The sequence below is a fragment of the Narcine bancroftii genome, chromosome 1 (assembly GCF_036971445.1).
Source record: "Narcine bancroftii isolate sNarBan1 chromosome 1, sNarBan1.hap1, whole genome shotgun sequence".
NCBI lineage: Eukaryota > Metazoa > Chordata > Chondrichthyes > Torpediniformes > Narcinidae > Narcine > Narcine bancroftii.
The window spans coordinates 317732511-317751411 of NC_091469.1; the positions used below are offsets into that span (position 1 = coordinate 317732511).

Below are 18901 nucleotides of genomic sequence, written 5' to 3' on the forward strand. Positions count from 1 at the left end.
AATACCACTAAACCTGTAGGACTTACATACGTAAGCACACACACAAAAGCCCGCTAAATTTTAAAAGTTCGAGAATTTTAGAAAAGTCCAAATTCTCAGGTAGTCCGGATTTCTGGTATCTGGATTTTTGGATTTCTACTATCAAATGTTCTGAGGAGTTGGTAATGTTAGTGAATGTAGTTATACATTCAATGCCAAGTAATATCCACTGTAAATTTTATATTATAACCGACTACTACAAAGAAACACACACGCACAGTGTGGCAGGTTAAGCTCATTCCTTTATTAGGGCTGGAAAGGTTGCTTTTATACTGTTCAAGTTCCCGCCGTTTTTGCTGATTGACTGAGTCAGCCATATGAATAGCAATAGCGGGCGGGAACATCCATGCATATGAATGCCCTTCTACCCCAGCCTGTTTCTGCTGAGTTAGCTGGGCAGCTTGACCAATGCCATTTTAGGGCTTTTGGTCTGATGCTGCCCCAGCTTCTACCCTCACTGGTTCGTTTTCCTGGGAGTCGCTTTAGCGATCTCTGTCTGCGTCTGCTGCCACGCAATGTGCCGGCCCAGTCTCCGCGATTGCGGGTTGCCACAATATCAAGTGCATTTTCTTAAAAGCAAGTCAGCCACAACAAACAATAGTGGTTTGGGGAGATCGACTTGGCACTGTGGCCTTCCCAAATCTTGCATATCTTCTAGTGCAGGGAGACTTCTGCAAGGAAATGCTATATAGTATATAGTACACACTTGGTTCAAGACTATTCACTGAAGGATATGCTGAAACTTTGTACAGTCACCGCCAAGGCTCGATGGAAGAAAGCGACTGTTCAGGACACTTCTGCTACTTGATATTGAGCAGATGGATCTTGGGCAAAACCCATCAGTTATTTATCATGAAATGTATGTAAAAGGAAAATTGCTGTCTGTCACGCCAATATAAATCAAATAGTAATCAAATGGAATGCTACATCTTGTACTGTGATCTCGTGGAATATATTATAAACTCTCACGATTTATGAAAAATTAGATTTTTGGAAACAAATATGCTTGTTGATGACAGTAAGGGGAGTTTCCGCACTGCATGCCTCTAACGTTACACGGTAAAAGACCAAAATTCCGGATGCCAGAAATACGGACCACCCGCAAATTCTGATTTCTTGAAAACTCTCAAACCTTTTCAATTTAGCGGGCTTCTGTGTGCATGCATAAGCACCACAGATGTACAGATGCCTAGTGGGTATGGTTAGCGCAATGCCTTTACAGTGCCAGCGATTGGGACCGGGGTTTGAATCCGAAGGAGTTTGTACGTTCTCTCTGTGACTGTGTGGGTTTTCTATGGGGGCTCCGGTTTCCTCCCACTGTTCAAAATTTACCGGGGGGTAGGGGGGGTTGTAGGTTAATGGGGTGTAAATTGGGCAGCATGGGCTCATGGTCCAAAATGACCTGTTACCGGGCTGTATGTCTACAATTAAATTTTAAAAATTTAAAAATCGCAGAAATGAACAAATAAATATTTGTTTTTTTTATATAGTTTGTATTTGAGGTGAAAAAATGTTTAGTTATTAAACTATAAAAATTGACCTGTTCAAGTATTGTTTATTCTTATTAAATTTGAATTTTAAAATTAATGCCCGAGAATCCGGTAATCCAGACTACCCAATCCCTGAGCAGTCCAGAATTTAGGACTTTCACTGAATGTAAATCGAATCCTTTTCCGTACTGTGACTGTGACATTTATTTTCTACTGCTAATGTTATGAACAAAGTAGATTTTTGAAGGAAAATAAGTGGTGTTACCTTGATGCTCAAGCCACTTTATGAGATTGGAGGGAGAATATTGGGGAGGGGAAGAGTGGGGCTAACTTTTTGCATTCCGTTGAATTTTGTTCGGTTCCTATCACACCGCTGGAACCTCTCCTGGAAGGAAGTGAATTTCATAGCAATTCTTTGCTTGAGACAATATTTGAGTGTCTTCTCTTTCATTATATAATTGATTTGAATATTGTTGGCAACGTTATCTATGAGGGCAATTTTTAATATGTAATAGTTGTTGTTGGTATCTAAATTAAGAGCAAGGCTGGGCTCACCATAAAGTTTATGCGGAAATTGACTTTCCACAGGTGACATGGCATTAAATTGGTGAGGAGTTACTGGATCATGAGAATGAGTGGAGCTAAGGCTGGCACTGGTTGCTGGCAGTGATATCCTTGCTGCACAACCTACAATGAACCACGTCCTGGAGGTGACTGCGGTGGAGAGGAGACAGTCTTTGCAGAATGTAGATTTGCTAAGAGCATGTGGAGGAGGCCTTTGTCACAGTTCAATCCCAGCAGCAGTGTTGATGACCTATGGGCTGTTCCCGTGGATGCACACATCCAGAACTGGAAGGCCATCAACTCGATGAAAGACGTATTTTTGTCTGCCAAGTCCTGTTGGTCTTTCAGTACCCAGAGATGGCGGGGAGGGAATGCCGCCAACTGGCACATTTCAGGCTGCAGGAGCACGTGCTGAGGGACACACTGAGGCATGGTGCAGCCAACACGAGGGCACTGGGCAGGAAGAACCACACCAGTGGCTCTCAACCTTCTTCTTTCCACTCACATTCCACTTTAAGTAATCACTAGGCCATCGGTGCTCTGTGATTAGTAAGGGATTGCCTAAGGTGGGATGTGGGTGGAAATAGAAGGTTGAGAATCACTGCTCTAGACCCAAATGTTACTGAAATATTTTGCTTGAAAAAAATTGTCATTGGCCCATTTCTTTTGGAGTTCTGAAACCGTGCACATAACGAGTCAATGAGGGACGAATAAAATAGTGGTTTTCAACCCACATCCCACCTTAAGCAATCCCTTACTAATCACAGAGCACCGATGGCCTAGTGATTACTTAAAGTGGAATGTGAGTGGAAAGAAGAAGGTTGAGAACCACTGGTCTAAATGGTGTTCCTCTTGTAAATAGTTTATTGTGAATAAAGTATAATTTTGGTTTAAAAAAGGCTTCAGGACTGCCGTAACCTGGTGCTTGCCTACACAAATACTCATTCTCATGTTTCTTATGATAGAGAAGGAGGCTATTCAACCCACTGAGTCTCTGCCAGCTTGCAGAGTATACCAACCAAATTCATTCCCCCACGTATTTCTCATTGACTTCTTGCCACATATCCAGAATCCCACCCTGTTTCTCTCACTACTACCCAATGTTATAATCTATAATGCCACTTTACCCGACTACCACTATGTTGTTCTGGAAGGGATCTCCGATGCCATGGAAACGATTTGCTTGTTAAAATATTAATAAGGAAACAATCCCCCACTGAAGCTATCATTTTAAAGGGATATTTTTCTGCCACACAGACATAGTTGAAGTACATTAATGCTAGGGCAGGCTGGGAACCAGGTAGATTTTAGTTGTGCCGCACAACAACAACAACAACTAGGTTTTGTAATCTCAGTCACCACCTCCCCTCCTCTTCTGAAATGACTATGAAAATAGTTTCCTGAAAATCATGGGTGAAAGCAGACATAGAAACATAGAAAATAGGTGCTGGAGTCGGCTATTTGGCCCTTCAAGCCTACGCCGCCATTCATATTGATCATGGCTGATTATCTACTCACCACCCAATACCCGCCTTCTCCCCAGACCCCCTGATCCCCTTGGCCACAAGGGCCAAATCTAACTCCCTTTTAAATATAGATAAGGAACCAGCTTCAACCACTTCCTTTGGCAAAGAATCCACAGATTCACCACTCTCTCGGAGAACTTTTTTTTCTCTCATCTCAGTCCAAAAAAACTTAAACTGTTTTCCCCATCAACGGGAACAAGTTTCCTGCATCTAGCCCGTCGAATTTCTGAAGAATTTTATACGTTTCAATAAGCTACCCCCCCCCCCCCCCCTCAATCTTCTAAATTCCAGGAGTATAAGCCTAGTCAATCCAGCCTTTCTTCATATGTAAGTCCTGCCATTCCTGGTATCAATTTAGTGAACCTTCTTAACACTCCCTCGATAGCCAAGATGGTTTTGCTCAGTTAAGGAGATCAAAACTGTTCACAATACTCCAGGTGTGGTCTCACCAGTGCCCTGTCCAGCTGCAGTAGAACCTCTCTGCTCCTGTACTCAAATCCTCTTGCTATGAATGCCAACATAACATTCGCTTTCCTCACTGCCTGCTGTACCTGCATGCCCACTTTCAATAACTGGTGCACAGTGACACCCAAGTCTCGTTGCACCTCTCCTTTTCCTAATTGGACACCATTGAGGTAATAATCTTCTCTCCTATTCTTGCCTCCAAAGTGGATAACCTCGCATTTATCCACCTTATTATTGCACCTGCCAAGCCTTGGCCCACTCACCTAACTTGTCCAAGTCACTCTGCATCCTCTACACAGCTAATCCTGCCACCCAGCTTCGTTTTATCTGTGACTAGCACGTCATTGCAACACTCGTCAATCTCCTTTGAAGAAGTTAATGAAAATCTGATAGCAAAACCGTGTCTGTGCAGGTTTTCCCTGGGCGGGGGCTCTGGTTTCCTCCAACCATTCAAAACGTACCGGGGTGGGGGGGGGCAGGCTAATTGGCCGGCACGGGCTCGTGGGCTGAAATGGCCCGTTACCGTGCTGTATGTCTAAATTTAATTTTTTTTTTAAATAGAAAATGAGATAGAGGAGCTGGATTTTAATTCTGCCACAGTTTTTCAAATATCCCAGGAGATACTATTGCAGATCCCAATTATACCAATTTTTTTTTGCAACACTTCTAGGTGTGTTAGCAAGCTGTTGGCTGAAGCCTAAGATCGTTACACTCATTAGGGTGTGAGTGACATAATTAGAGCAGGTTACAAATTTAACAGTGGAGGGGACAGAGCAATGAGAAAATCTCAACAATGCTGCAGATGGTGAAATCTGAACTTCAAGCAGAACTTTTTGGAAGCTCATACCAGGTCAGACAATATCTGTGGGAGGAGAAGCTGAGACCATTTCTCAGAGAAAGGAGGATCAGGTAGTTGAAGAACATTCTTTTCATTCCTTGGATAGGTCAGGAGGAACAGTTGATTCCCAAAAGGACAGCTCAGACGTGCAACTCCTCCAGCTTCCTTGCCCCTCTTCCTCTCGATGTCTTCTACAGCAGCTCTTCGACTACAAAGAAGGATTGCTTCCGCTCCCGTTTTCTAGGATCTCGGGCAGCCATTGAGGCCAAAGCAGGACCAACAGACTCATGTGGGGTATTGTGAGCAGTTTGGAGCTCCTCATTTTAGAGAAGATGTGCTGAAGTTGGAAAAGGTTCAAAGGAGGTTCACTAGAATGATTCTGGGAATGGAAGGGTCATCACAGGGGTTCTCAACCTTTTTTCTTTCCACTCACATCCCACTTTAAGTAATCCCTATCCAATCGGTTCTCTGTGATTAGTAAGGGATTGCTTAAGGTGGGATGTGGGTGGGAAGGGAAGGTTGAGAATCACTGCTCTAGACCCAATTGTTACTGAAATATTTTGCTTGAGAAAAATTGTCATTGGCCCATTTCCTTTGGAGTTCTGAAACTATGCACATAATGTATCAATGAGGGATAATTCAAACAGTGGTTTTCAAACTTTTTCTTTTCTCCCACATCCCACCTTAAGCAGTGCTTGTGCGTGAATCACAAGAGGTTGGTTTGCAGGTACAGCCAGCTATCAAGAAGGCAAATGGAATGCTGGCCTTCATTGCTGGAGGGATGCAATGTAAGAGCAAGGAAGTGATGCTGCAACTGTACAAGGTACTGGAGAGGCTGTGTCTGGAGTAGTATGAGCAGTTCTTCTCTGCTTACTTGAGGAAGGCTTTGGAAGTGGTGCAGAGGAGGTTCACCATCTTGAAGGGGTTGTCCCATGAGGAGAGATTGAGTTGTCTGGGACTGTACTCACTGGAATTTAGGAGAATGAGAGGGGATCTTATAGAAACATATAAAATTATGAAAGGCATGGATAAAATAGAAGTAAGAAAGTTGTTTCCATTGGCAGGGGACACCAGAACTAGGGGACATAGCCTCAGGATTCAGGGTAGTAGATTTAGGATGGAGATGAGGAAGAACCAGAGGCTGGTGAATCCGTGGAACTTACTGCCCATTGAAGCAGTGGAGACGACCTCAGTAAATATGTTTTAAGACAAGGTTGCATAGAAGGGGAGTTAAAGGACATGGGGAAAAGTCAGGTCGATGGAGATGAGCAGATCAGCCATGATCTCATTGAATGGTGGAGGAGGGTTGACGGGCCGGCTGGCCGATTCCTGCTCCTATTTCTTATGACCTTGTGTTTTTCGAGTTATCGTTGGGCGATCATGTCCGCTGTGCCTCTTGATGGACAGGGAAGAGGAGAGCATCTCTTTGAGCATTGAGAGGTGATGGTTGTGGAGAGGATCCTCACGATGGCTTTCCCTGTGGCAGACAGTCGGATGCCCCTTTTGCACCAAGGTTAGCTTTCTACCCACTTTCTCCTCTTCCAAGGTGCGCTTGATGTAATTGTGGATTTGTCCTTGAAGTTCCTCACGGCTTAGTTTTAGGAGGTCCCTGGATAGTGCATTCTGTTTGTTTCAGCCTTCGAGTACCAACAGTTTTTGATGTTAAATCCTTGACCATTTCTCTTTTTCTCCCAATTTTATTTATTAATCATACAATCAAAATACAAGTAAATACATAATATTTATCCCATCTCATCCGCTCCCCCAACCCTAACCCACCCAACCCCCCTCTAATCTACCCAGAAAGAAAGAAAGAAAATAGAAGAGGAGATCAACTTACATAACAACCATCAAATATCGCTGTGGCTTGGTGCAACCCCCACAACCGTGGGAAAAAAAACTACTACAAATTCAAACCCATATATCTTGTATATGGGCTCCAAACTTTAACAGAGAAAGGTTAATTATTACATAACCTTGACCATTTCTCAGCTTTCTCTCCCCAAATACTGCTTGGCCTGGGATCCCAGCATTATATCCCACCCCCACCCCCCCCCCCATTCAGATTTCCAGCATCTGCTGGGTTTTGTATTTTACAGTCTTAGCATTACTTTGTTTAGCTTTTTCTCTCTCAGCTGTTCTCCTGATACCTTTCAGCGTCTACAGACAGGTTAGCTGCTTCTTTTTAAAAAATCAGCTCACATGAAATCTTGGTCTCCATAATCTCACCATCATTCTCAGTTACTTAAAAATTGCCCCGTTGCCAAATTTTCTAATGAAAGTTCATCGAACTGATTTATTTCTGGAATGTTCGGTTTTTTATTTTCTATAATCCTTCAACATTATGAAGATATTAACCCAAAACTCCGCATCTAAGTGCACCAAGGGAAGGCTGCCACAGCTCCAGAAGGCCCACCATTACCATCTAGAAGGAGGACATTATCAGCCATGCAGAGGCATCAGCATCTGGTAACACTGGAGAACACATTTCTTCCAAAAGGTTTGCTTCCTGAAAGTAGATTGGGGATTACGATCGACACAAAGATCATTTCAGATTTGCTGCATCACATGGGAATTTGGAGAAACATTAAATTAACTTTTGTTGAATTGAGCGTGTTTAATCGCATAATGATGTTGACACGCTGTGTTAATTCAACTGACCTAAAAATGTTTTGACGCTGATTTTCGTTTGTACTCTGCATCTGATGCCTCTCATGCCAGTGTCAGCCAGCACTGATGTATTCCAGTTGCCCTGATACCACTTTTCCATGGTTGCAATGTCCCGGTGAAACCTTTCACCATGTCCATCACTGACGGCACCAAGACCAGCAGGGAAGAAGTCCGAGTGCGAACGCAGAAAATTAATTTTCAGTGACATGCTGCACTTCATGGTTTTGCCTGCTAGAAAAGTAGACTTAAAATATGCCAGGAAATCACAAAAATAGGTTATATCAAAAAAATGGTACGTGATTGGAAAAATTCAAGGGTGATTTTTATGATCAGCAGCTCAAAATCCATAATTTTCACTCAAAAGTGTTCAGGAAGCAAAATCATTGTTGTTAATTGTTACATCATATTTCTTATCCTCCACACTTCCAAGACAAATACATTTCTCATCCAGACATTTACCATGATAAATTATGATAAACATGCATGAGATTTTTATTACAAAAGTAACAACCTCTGGACATGGATGGAATCTATCCATAATGGACATGCACCGAGCTATAAAGTACTCCAGCCCCTTTACATCACTGCCCTGACTTCTACTCCTGGCGTATAAGCAGAGACTGAGGACCACAGCACCAGAGGTGAAGATGTGGTCGAGGGAGATGGAGGAGCGTCTGCAGACTGCTTTGAATCGATGAGGGTGAGCTGCTGGACACAGTCTCGGCAGCGTCTGATTCGTTTAACAGCTCAGCACAAGATGGTGGTCCAGTTCAGTTCTATGGCTTACCTGGTATGTTCCCTGATGGTGGCCGGAGAACAGGTAATCCTTCTGACCTTACACATGTGAAACACAGTCCATTCAATATGCATTTCCGGGTTAGTAAGTGATTGAATCTTGCCCAAGATTTAATATTAATGTCACTTCACCTGTTGAATAGCACATCCTAAATGGCATTAATTTAACATTAAACAATGAATTTCTTTCCTAACTCTCTCACCACCTCACTGGAGAAAAATTAGTCCAGTTGTACTGATTTTCTTAAAATATTTTTATTAAATTTTACAATGAAGCCATATTTTTATAAATATAAAGAGGTAAGAAAATATACAAAAGAAAGAGAGAAGAAAATCTTTTCCATATTATCTAGACGTGGATGTCTTCCTACGATCGCTGGCAGATGTTGGAATCGACAGAATTAGCACTCTCTGTCGGGTCACAGGACCTTTAAACGGCCAATGTTCAGGCATGCCAATCACCGCGGGAGTTTTAAACATCCATCAATCAGGCCTTTTAAGCTTTGTGGGTGTCACAAGCAGCAGACGCTCAGTACATTTAAGCATCACGGGTGATTTAAAGGGACAGTGTATGGACTACTTAAACTCTGTGGGAACTACCAGAAGTTGACTCATGGGCCAGGTAAAGAAGAACTGGCCATGTGGACGTGGTTGGTTGGAGGGGGGGGGGGGGGAGAAACTACAGGCCAAACAGATGCTGGGCCCTGAGGCTTCCACTGCCTGCCATCTTCCTGGCCAACAAACAGACCTTGATGAACAACCTGATGAATTCTAGGCCAGAGTTCAACATCAGAGAGACAGCAGGGAGTGCTGCGTGACGTGCTTTACAGGAACATAGCTAAATATGGACATTCCGGACACAGCACTACACTCTGTGGGCTACACCCTCCATCGCGCTGACCAAACACAGACATCTGGAAAAACCAGGGGAGGTGGTGTTTGTAATCATCAGTTCATCGTGGTGCACGGACGTGATGGTCATGTTCCAGTCCTACTCTCCCAGCCTAGAACATTCTGCCTGCCGAGGGAGTTCACTGCCATCATCAGTGTGTACATTCCGCCGCAGGCTAATGTCAGGCTGGCACTGGATGAACTGAGCACTGTGATAAACAGCCATGAGACAGGACATCCTGTTGCCTTCCTGATCATTGTGGGAGACTTCAATCAGGCCAACCTGAAGAAGACTCTGATAAACTATCACCAACATGTCACAAGCGAGGCAAGGGGAACCAAGACACTCCTCCACTGCTACAACACCATGAAAAACACAAACCGAGCCATACCACAACTACACTTCAGCAAGTCTGATCACCTGGCTGTACTTCTACTCCTGGCGTATAAGCAGAGACTGAGGACCACAGCACCAGAGGTGAAGATGTGGTCGAGGGAGATGGAGGAGCGTCTGCAGACTGCTTTGAATCGATGAACTGGAGCATATTCACGAACTCACCCGTAGACTTGAATGAACATGCAACAGGTGTCACCGACCTCATCAAGACCTGCGCGGATGAGTGTACGCCTACATGCAGATACCAGGTGTTCCCCAACCAGAAGCCCTGGATTAATCAGAGAATGCGCAACCTGCTGAGGGTGGGAACAAGGGTATTTAAGGCCAGGGATTCCGATCTCTACGAGAGATCCAGGTACGAGGGGGAGATGTGGCCATGCGAAGGAGCAAGCCAGATGTGTGTTGAAAGAGCTCTCCATGAAGATTGATTAAAAAGACAATTCAAGATCATCAAACCAAAACTTTTACATGCTTAAAAACAAAGGAATATCGGGAAAGAAAAGTAAGACCCAGAAAATTAAAAATGAAGAAGCTCAAACGTTGCCGAGATCGTTGACTAAAGAGAGTGGTGAAGAAGGAGCTGCCATGCTGATGCAACAAACCCAAAGCGATGGTGGTGTGGTGGGGGGGGGGGGGTGGTCGACACAGAATCTTCAAAAGTGCTGGAAATGCGATGGAGATTCTGGGTGAACAGTTCACCAAAGTGGAAAATGTACTGAGAGAAGGGGCAGAGAAATTAGTGGTAGTGTCGATGGTGCTTTGAAAACCTGATGATTCATGTGGGCCAGGTCAAAAACAACCTGACAACAACTCATGAAAAACTGAAGACCCTGGAGGAAAGCACAGAGAAATGGAAACTGCTGCTGGATAACATCGGCCAGATGGACAACTTCTAATATTCGAGTTGTTGGGTTGAAAGAAGGGACTGAGGGGAATGAACCAGTGATTCTCTGTTTGATTGTGGATGATTGGTGGTGCAATTTAATCACCTTAATTTTATACCATGGACACGGTTATACAGATGGAGAAATTAGACACCGACCCCAAGGATCCAGAGGCCTCGACTAAATTTGACTAGTGGGTGTAATGCCTCAATGCATTCGTGAGGTGCAGTGATGCATGGAGTGAAAAAGACAAGAGGGAAGTACTCTTCTCTCCGGGCGGCCACTGGGTTTTCCAAGTGATAGAGCAGAAGCAGTAGGGGGCCCTGACGAACATCATATACCTACCATTCCTCCTGGGCAGCTGAAAACAAGTGTCGGGTAAGTCAATCGATGAATACATGAGGGCATTGTGGCAGCTGAGGTGAACCTGCGACTGCTGAGAAGTCTCTGCAGCTGCCCACCTCGAAGGCGTAATACGGGATTGTTGCATGGCTGGGTTCAGCTCTGACTACATCAGACAGAGACTCCTGGCAAAGGGTGATCGGAGCATGCAGAAAGTAGTGGACTTGACTAAATCGCTGGGGACAGCACAACAAAGCACCAAAGCATTCTTCTCAGGTAACACGGCCGCCGTGTGGAGGACGCGAGTGCTGCCATCTTGGGACGCAGGGTCGCACGATACTGCCGCTGCCATTGAGTGTCAGACGTGCTACTTCTGCGGGTATGGGAAGCACCCCCAGAAGAGCTGACCAGCCCAAAGTGGAAGAAAGGGCACTACATGAAAATGTGTAGGCCCCAACTTTACCCCAGCAGTGCCGCGTGCGGCCGACAGCCCCCTTCACCTTGGACAGCCCCAGCTCAGATGCTACTTCCAGTGGCCGGGTATGGATTGACAGTGCCCTGGGGATGACAAGCATCACTTCCAGCTCCACTTCTGGTGGCACGGAACAAGACCTCGTTCGCGACATGGGGGCGGCCATCTTGGCGAGCACCACCGAACCAACACAGTTGCAACTAGGACAGCGACCACATGCTCACCTCCATCATCCTTGACCAAGTCAGCCCACACCAACTGGCCAAAGCCATGATGAGTGTTGAGGTAAATGGTCACCCTACGAACTGTTTATTTGACACTGTAAGCACCGAGAGCTTCATCCACCCAGGGACTGTACAGCAAAACTTCCCCTTGGTGATCCCAACACAATGTAAGGTTTCCTTGGCCTCCAAATCCCATGGCCAAGATCAGCAGGACACGAAGTAGAGGAACTTTAAACTCCTGACCATGCCACACCTCTGCATGCCAGTCATACCGAGACTGGACTTCTAGTTCTAGCTACAGCGTGTCTGCATGCAGTTCAATGGCCCCCACCCACCCCTCACAAACCAGTCGACCCCCTGAACATGCCTTGTGGCCTCTCTACCCTCTAAGTCCCACCACCACCCCTGTTTGAGAGCCACATCCCCTGACTGCAAGCCGGTAGCCACTAAGAGCAGACGGTACAGCCCCGGGGAGACAGAGCATTCATTAAAGCAGAAGTCAAATGGCTCCGAGCGGAAGCGGTCATAGAATCCAGCACCAGCCCATGGAGAGCCTAAGTAGAGGTGGTAAAGAGCAGAGAGAAACAATGCCTGATCATTGCTGGACACCTACCCACTTCCCCCATCGATAGCATGGTCAAAGAGATCACCCAGTTCCAGGTTTTCTCAACCATCAACCTCAAGTCGACTTCCACCAGCTACCAATCTGGCCAGAGGACAGCCCTTACACTGCCTTTGAGGCAGGTGGCTTCCTCCGTGTCCCTTTCAGAGTCACCAATGGGGTCTCTGTCTTCCAGAGGGAGATGGACCGCATACTTGATGACCATGGACTCAAGGCCACATTTCCCTTCCTGGACAACATGACCATCTGTGGCCATGACCAGCAGGACCATGACAAATGAATGAAATGAATCAAAGACACTGCCTTACTTTTCGTGCACTAATTTGTTTTAGATAGTAATGTTATAAAATGATTAGAATATGAACATTTGGACTACAACGCTGCCGCAAAACACCAAATTTCATGTCAATAAATCCTGATTCTGATATCATAACAATCAAACAAAAAAAAGAATATAATCGAGTCATCATTTAATCAGTTTAAACATGTGGCTAATTTAAAAAATGTAAAAAAGAATTGATACTAAACTACAAATTCAATCCCCTTCCCTTCCAAAGTTATTTGGTAAATACATATAATTTTACTACCATTAAAAAAAAACACAAACTCACAAAATCTAAATGATCTTACAGATTATGAAAAAAATTAATAAAAGGACCCCATAGACTTGAAAAATTTAAATCTATTAGAGCACGCATGTCAAACTCTGGCCTTGGCCCGCGATATAATTATATTTGGTCCGCAAGATCATATTAAATATATATTAGAGTTGGCCCGCTGGCCGCCGCGCCAGTATAGTGCATGCACACTGAAGGTGAAAATGAAGACGCGGGAGGTGTGGAGGGATCTCAGAGTCCCGAATCCCGGGGATCGGTGCGCTGCACTCAGCCTGCCCGGCTCCCAGACGCACAGATGCAGCTGGAGTTGGGGACCATCCTCGCTGGGTCTGTGCTTCAGTGGCGACGCCGGACCGAACGTCTCGTTGGCGATGCCTTCCCCCTTGCTCCGTGCGTGGCGGACCCTGCCTCCCGCTCCTTTTGTTGGAGAAGAGCCCGGCGCCGTGAGATCGCAGTTTAATCCCTCTCCAACCATGGGAGGGGGGGTGGGAGCAACGCGCTCTTCTCAGTCAATTCCTCCACTGCCCCGGATGCCGGCGTTTCAACGGGGGGTTCGGGTGCCTTCGTCAGGCGACCAACTTGTTGGTCCAAGACAAGGGGAGAGTGTACAAACTCCATACAGACAGCACCTGAACTCGGGTGAACGTGGAGCTGCGACCCCACATTCCACATCAGGACTGTGTGTAAGATTGGGAGCAGTGAGATGGAAGCTTATTTTGTTCCTGTGATTTAAGCCTTTCTTGGGGTGGGAGGGGGGGTCCTTCATTGACCACTTGCCTAACAATTAACCTAATCAGATGTGGAGTTACCACAATACAACAGTTCTCAACCTTTTTCTTTCCACTCGCGTCCCTGTGCCATTGGTGCTCTGTGATTAGTAAGGGATTGCTTAAGGTGGTCTGTGGGTGGGAAGAAAAAGTTTGAAGACCACTGCTTTAATCATCCCTCATTGACTCGTCATGTGCACGGTTTCAGAACACTAAAGGAAATGGGCCAATGACAATTTTTCTCAAGCAAAATATTTCAGTAACAATTGGGTCTAGAGCAGTGATTCTCACCATTTCCTTCCCACTCACATCCCACCTTAAGCAATCCCTTACTAATTACAGAGTTCCGATGGCATAGGGCACACATGTCAAACTCTAGCCCGCGGGCCAAATTTGGCCCACGATATAATTATATTTGGCCCGCAACATCATTTCAAAAATTTATTAGAGGTGGCCCGCTGGCCGCCGCGCCAGTATAGCGCATGCACAGTAATACAACAAATCCCAGAATGCATTGGCATCAGCCTGCTAATCACCCCCACCTCCTCTGTTTACGTTGCAGGGTCTCACCGTGGACTCTGGTTTTGGGGCCTGGCCGGTGTCAGGGGAAGCCAAGGCCGCTTCCCAGCACCCGGAACCGGAGGCCTCGGGCCTGACCTCGCCAGGACCGTTGCCCACTCCCCCTCCCTGCCGCAGGCTGATCCGCGACTCACGGTGATAGGGCTGCTGATCCGCCGAGATGCCGCCCTGCAGCGAGAGCCGATGCCCCCGCACTGTCGTTATCCAACCTGATCGCCCGCAAACCCCGCCTTCCCGCACACAGGCCTGAGTAAATATTATGAACTTTAATCTCAGGATAAAACGATCTTCCAATAGTTTCATGTCACAGTGATAAATATATTCCTGGTTAAAAATGGTCCTGCACCTGGATACAAGCTCATTAGGCATAAAACTTGAAAAGTGTGTAAATCAAAGGATATCTGTACCAATGGAAAAAGGGCATGGCAAATAACCCTGCTAGAGTTCATGCCCACAATCAATCACCCATTTGATTGTTTCAGGAATCATGTTATTCTCCCACATTCTCAATAGCCCTCAGATTTTACTATTCGACAGCACACTAGCAACATTTGACAAATCCTCTATAGAGAAATATTATTTATTGAATATTTTATTTCTCATTTGTTCATGCTTCTGGAAAGAGTTTATCCAAAACTATTATTAAACATTTATTTTAAAATGAAAAAGTTTAACATTACATATGTTAAAAGAAGAGAAAACATGCAGATGTTGTTGAAAATTTTCAATAAATATTTAGTTCGGCCCTCGACTTAGTCCAAGTTTTTAATTTTGGCCCTCTGTGAATTTGAGTTTGACACACCTGTATTAGAGGAACATCTGATTTTTTTTCCCCCAATGTTAGACATGCCATCATGCCATATAACCATTGGGTATGAGAAGGAGAGACAGCATCTTTCCATCTCATCAATAATGATCGTCTAGCAATAAAGGAAGCGAAAGAGACTACATGGGATTGAAAGAAAGTTAATTTCAAATCAATTACCTGAGTTGATAGTTGTACTGATTTGATGCGGGTTACATTGCAGAGCATTTTTTGCCTCAACTTCAAGTTAACAGTAAGTGACTCCTGAACACAGACCCTCAGTACAGATAGCGGTTGATGCAGCTGTGTAACTCTGTGATCTTTGGATGGTTCCCAGGGACTGAGATCATCAACCCGGTTAAGATGGCCTTTGGACTGCCTGAAACTTGTTGATCTTCCTGCGTAAGGAAATGTCAGCAAGTGAGAGCTGCTGACTGATCCATTCCATGGTGCGGGAGCTTGTGCTGAGGGATGCACTAATTCTCAGGGCAGTCACCACAAAGACTTGGTGGGGAAAGTCCACTGGCCTAATCATTCAACATTACTGATGTCCTGCCACCTCTGGACACCAAGAGACAGGGTTCTATGTAACAGCCGCTCAAATGCTCGTGGGTTTATTATTTAGACCAGTGGTTCTCAACCTTTCTCTTTCCACTCATATACCACTTTAAGTAATCCCTACGCCCTAAGTGCTCAGTGATTGCTAAGGGATTGCTTAAGGTGGGATGTGGGTGGGAAGGGAAGGTTAAGAATCACTGCTCTGGACCCAATTATGACTGAAATATTTTGCTTGAGAAAAATTGCCATTTTCCCATTTCCTTTGGAGTTCTGAAACCGTCCACACATTACGAGTTAATGAGGGACGATTAAAACAGGGGGTTTAAAACTTTTTCTTCCCACCTGCATCCCACCTTAAGCAATCCCTTACCAATCACAGAGCACCGATGGCCTAGGGATGACTTAAAGTGGGATGTGAGTGGAAAGAGAAAGGTTGAGAACCACTGGCCTAATCATTCGACATTGATTACACATTACTGATGTCCTGCCATCACTGGACACCAAGAGACTGGGTTCTGCATAACAGCCTCTCAAATGCTCGTGGGTTTATTACTTTGAGGAAACACGAGAAGGAGCGTTGATGCTCTTTTAAGGGAAATGTATTGATTCGATGGCACAAATAAGAAACAGCAGGTCATCTGGCCTGTGGAGGCTGGTCCACCGTTCAATAAGATCAGGGACGAAAACCCACTTGCCCGCCTGCTCCCCATAATCCTGAATTCTGATCTTCAATGATTCATTGGGAATGTGGACCCCTTGTATTTCCTGCCAAGATAATAAAATATAATCTGATAGCAAGGCACATGGATAAATCCATTGGGCCAGTGGATTTTCAGACAAGTTTTCATTAAAAAGTGCACCTCAGGTACACTTCATCGCAGCCCAGGGAAACGTACCAACAAGATGGCAGGGGAAGGCCACACATGAAGGTGGCATTTCACACACACACATAATTGACGTGTTCCTTTTCCTACATTACCCGGACCTGGGTTGGCAGAGCATTGTAGCTGCCAAGAGCGGTGATGCGACTAAATTCTCCCCTCCTCCCCCAAAGAGGGACAATCAGGTGCAGATGTACTAAATTGGGGTGGGAGGCAATGAGCTAGAGGTCCATTGGGAGGCAGCCTATCTCCTCCAGCGAGCCCAGTGGCTTCCTTCGCTGGAACAAAGTGCTGGGAGCGAGAGGAAGAGGTGGAGTCAGGCGGCTGCGGCTGTCGCGGCGGTGACAGCCGGAGCCCGAGTTGCCTGCGGAGCGTCGCCCATTGTGTCGCTGCCGGGCGAAGGATGCGCTGAGAACTGGGGCTGCATTTCGTCCCCACCCTCATTCCCCCCCACCACCACCGGGATTTTTTCAGGGGGTCCAAGTGACGGGAGTTTCTCTGAGCAATTAAAAAAAATTACTGTTAATCTTGGGGGGCGGGGCCTCGGTTTTTAGGGACCAGTGGAGTCTGTGTCCCCCCCCCCCCCCCCCCCTCCTATTGAGAATGCGAGCCAGATGTGGGCGGCGGCGACCTGGCTGGTGAGTCCGCACCGCTGGGCCGGCCCGTCGGTTCCCCAGTCCCTCCCTTTCCCGTTTTCCTTTCATCTCGGTTCTTGGAATTGTCAAGCCGTGAGGGTATAACGTGGGCAGCCGCAAAATGGACGGAGTGTCGAGTAGGAAGGAGAAGTTGGAAGTGGCAGAGGACGAAGAAGTGGATCCGAGAATTCAGGTCATTCTTGATGTATTCGTGGATTCCCCCCCCCCCCCCCCCCCCTTCCCTTGGTCTTGTCCCGCAGCCAGAATGAATTGTGTCCTGTAAAAACCGAGTGATACGATTCAGGGTTACGAACAACCCCTTTTGGATTCGACAGTAACGTCTCCTCCCCGTGTCCTGGCCAGAATTGTTATTTCTCCTAAAACTAATGGAAGACCAGACTCGTTAAATGATCCAGTCTCGCAGCAGGACACGTCTGGTAGCGGCTTTTGCCAATGCCTTCTCTGTCCTGGCTCACGGTGCACCCCGCTCTCGCCTCGAGTATCATCTAACCTTGTTACAATCTCAAGTCAGGTCCACCGTGTCAGAATTGATTTTTAACTCCCATTATTACAATTTGCAGGGAGTAGATCATCTATTGAGTACAGCAAGGCTTCCGCGAACCCCCATATCACACGGTGATAAAGCTGAGAGCCACAAAGCCATAACCTGTCAATTCACGGCGAACCCGAACGTTAAATTCTATGCTGACCATTTCTATCACGTACAGGAAGCGCCCCTGCCTGCACTATTCAGTATATTCCTATCTCCCTACTCTTCTGCTGAGAGATCCTCGTTATAATTATTTATTATAGGTATGCTCCCTCAGTATTTCAATCCTTGCTGCACCATCTACTCCCTTGTTATAATCTCCAATGATGTATTGTTTTCAGTCAGCCTCAATAGGTCACCAAGTCAAGCAAGAGGGGAAAATGCTGATCCTTCACTGTGTAGAAGCTCTCAACAATAATTCCATCTCTATTAGGTTTTGCATGAAAGTAGTGATTTACACTGAAGAGGAGTTAATATATAAGTTAGAATAAAATCCTCTATCATGATTCATAACCAATATTTCAATCTAACAACATTTCTGACAATCCACTTGTTTTATTCTGTAAGACTACATTTTATGATTTGTATTCAAGCCCATTATGTTTATAGTTTACAGTAACACTTCTATTAACTGCAGTACAGTCCTCATTACTGTAATCCAAAAGCTTTCTTACTTAAATCATGGAAGAATCTGATTTTTATACTGAATAATGTTATAATCTGCAATATGCATCACTGTATTCCAGTCAACTTGCCCTTCAATATTTGCCAGTGTCATTATCAAAAGGATGACTTGCATAATTTTAACTGTATTTGCAGAGTCAGTTTATTTATATTTCTTTCTTTGTTTACATTTCTCTCTTTTCTATATGTATCTTTTCCTGAGTCCAGTTCACTTACACTGCAGGTTGTTAGAAATTCTGTCCGGCCTGCAGGAAAAAGCCTCAGGGTTGTATGGGATGGCACTCTGATAGTAAATCTGAACTTTGAACTTTATTCAAAAATCTCTCCCGTTGCATTAACAAGTTAAAGTTTATTGTCACATGTGGTAATGCAGTGATCGGGATTGTTTTGTGAGCAGACATCTTGTATGTAGTACAAGTAAATCCCAGCACAAAGGTTCAGAGTGAAAGAGAGATTAGTTAGTAGAGAAAAAAGCCGAGTGCGGGATTCATTTAGGAGTTTGGTGACAGCAAGAAAAAAGCTGCCCTCGAATCTGGTGGTTTGTGACCTCATACTGTGAATCTTCTTTAAGGAGAGTGTTGGCTCAGTCATTTGAGGTTGGAGTCA

At 45.3% G+C, this 18901-nt stretch overlaps 1 protein-coding gene across 1 annotated transcript in view; it reads left to right on the forward strand.

Moving 5' to 3' along the window:
• Nucleotides 1–16724: 16724 nt before the first annotated feature.
• The window catches only part of LOC138747458 (SH3 domain-binding protein 5-like), a 93088-nt gene continuing 90911 nt past the window's right edge, over nt 16725–18901 (forward strand). The window contains exon 1 of the mRNA XM_069906701.1: nt 16725–17254. Coding sequence (XP_069762802.1) covers nt 17183–17254 — 72 coding nt within the window. The 5' untranslated portion in view covers nt 16725–17182. The remainder of the gene's footprint in view (nt 17255–18901) is intronic.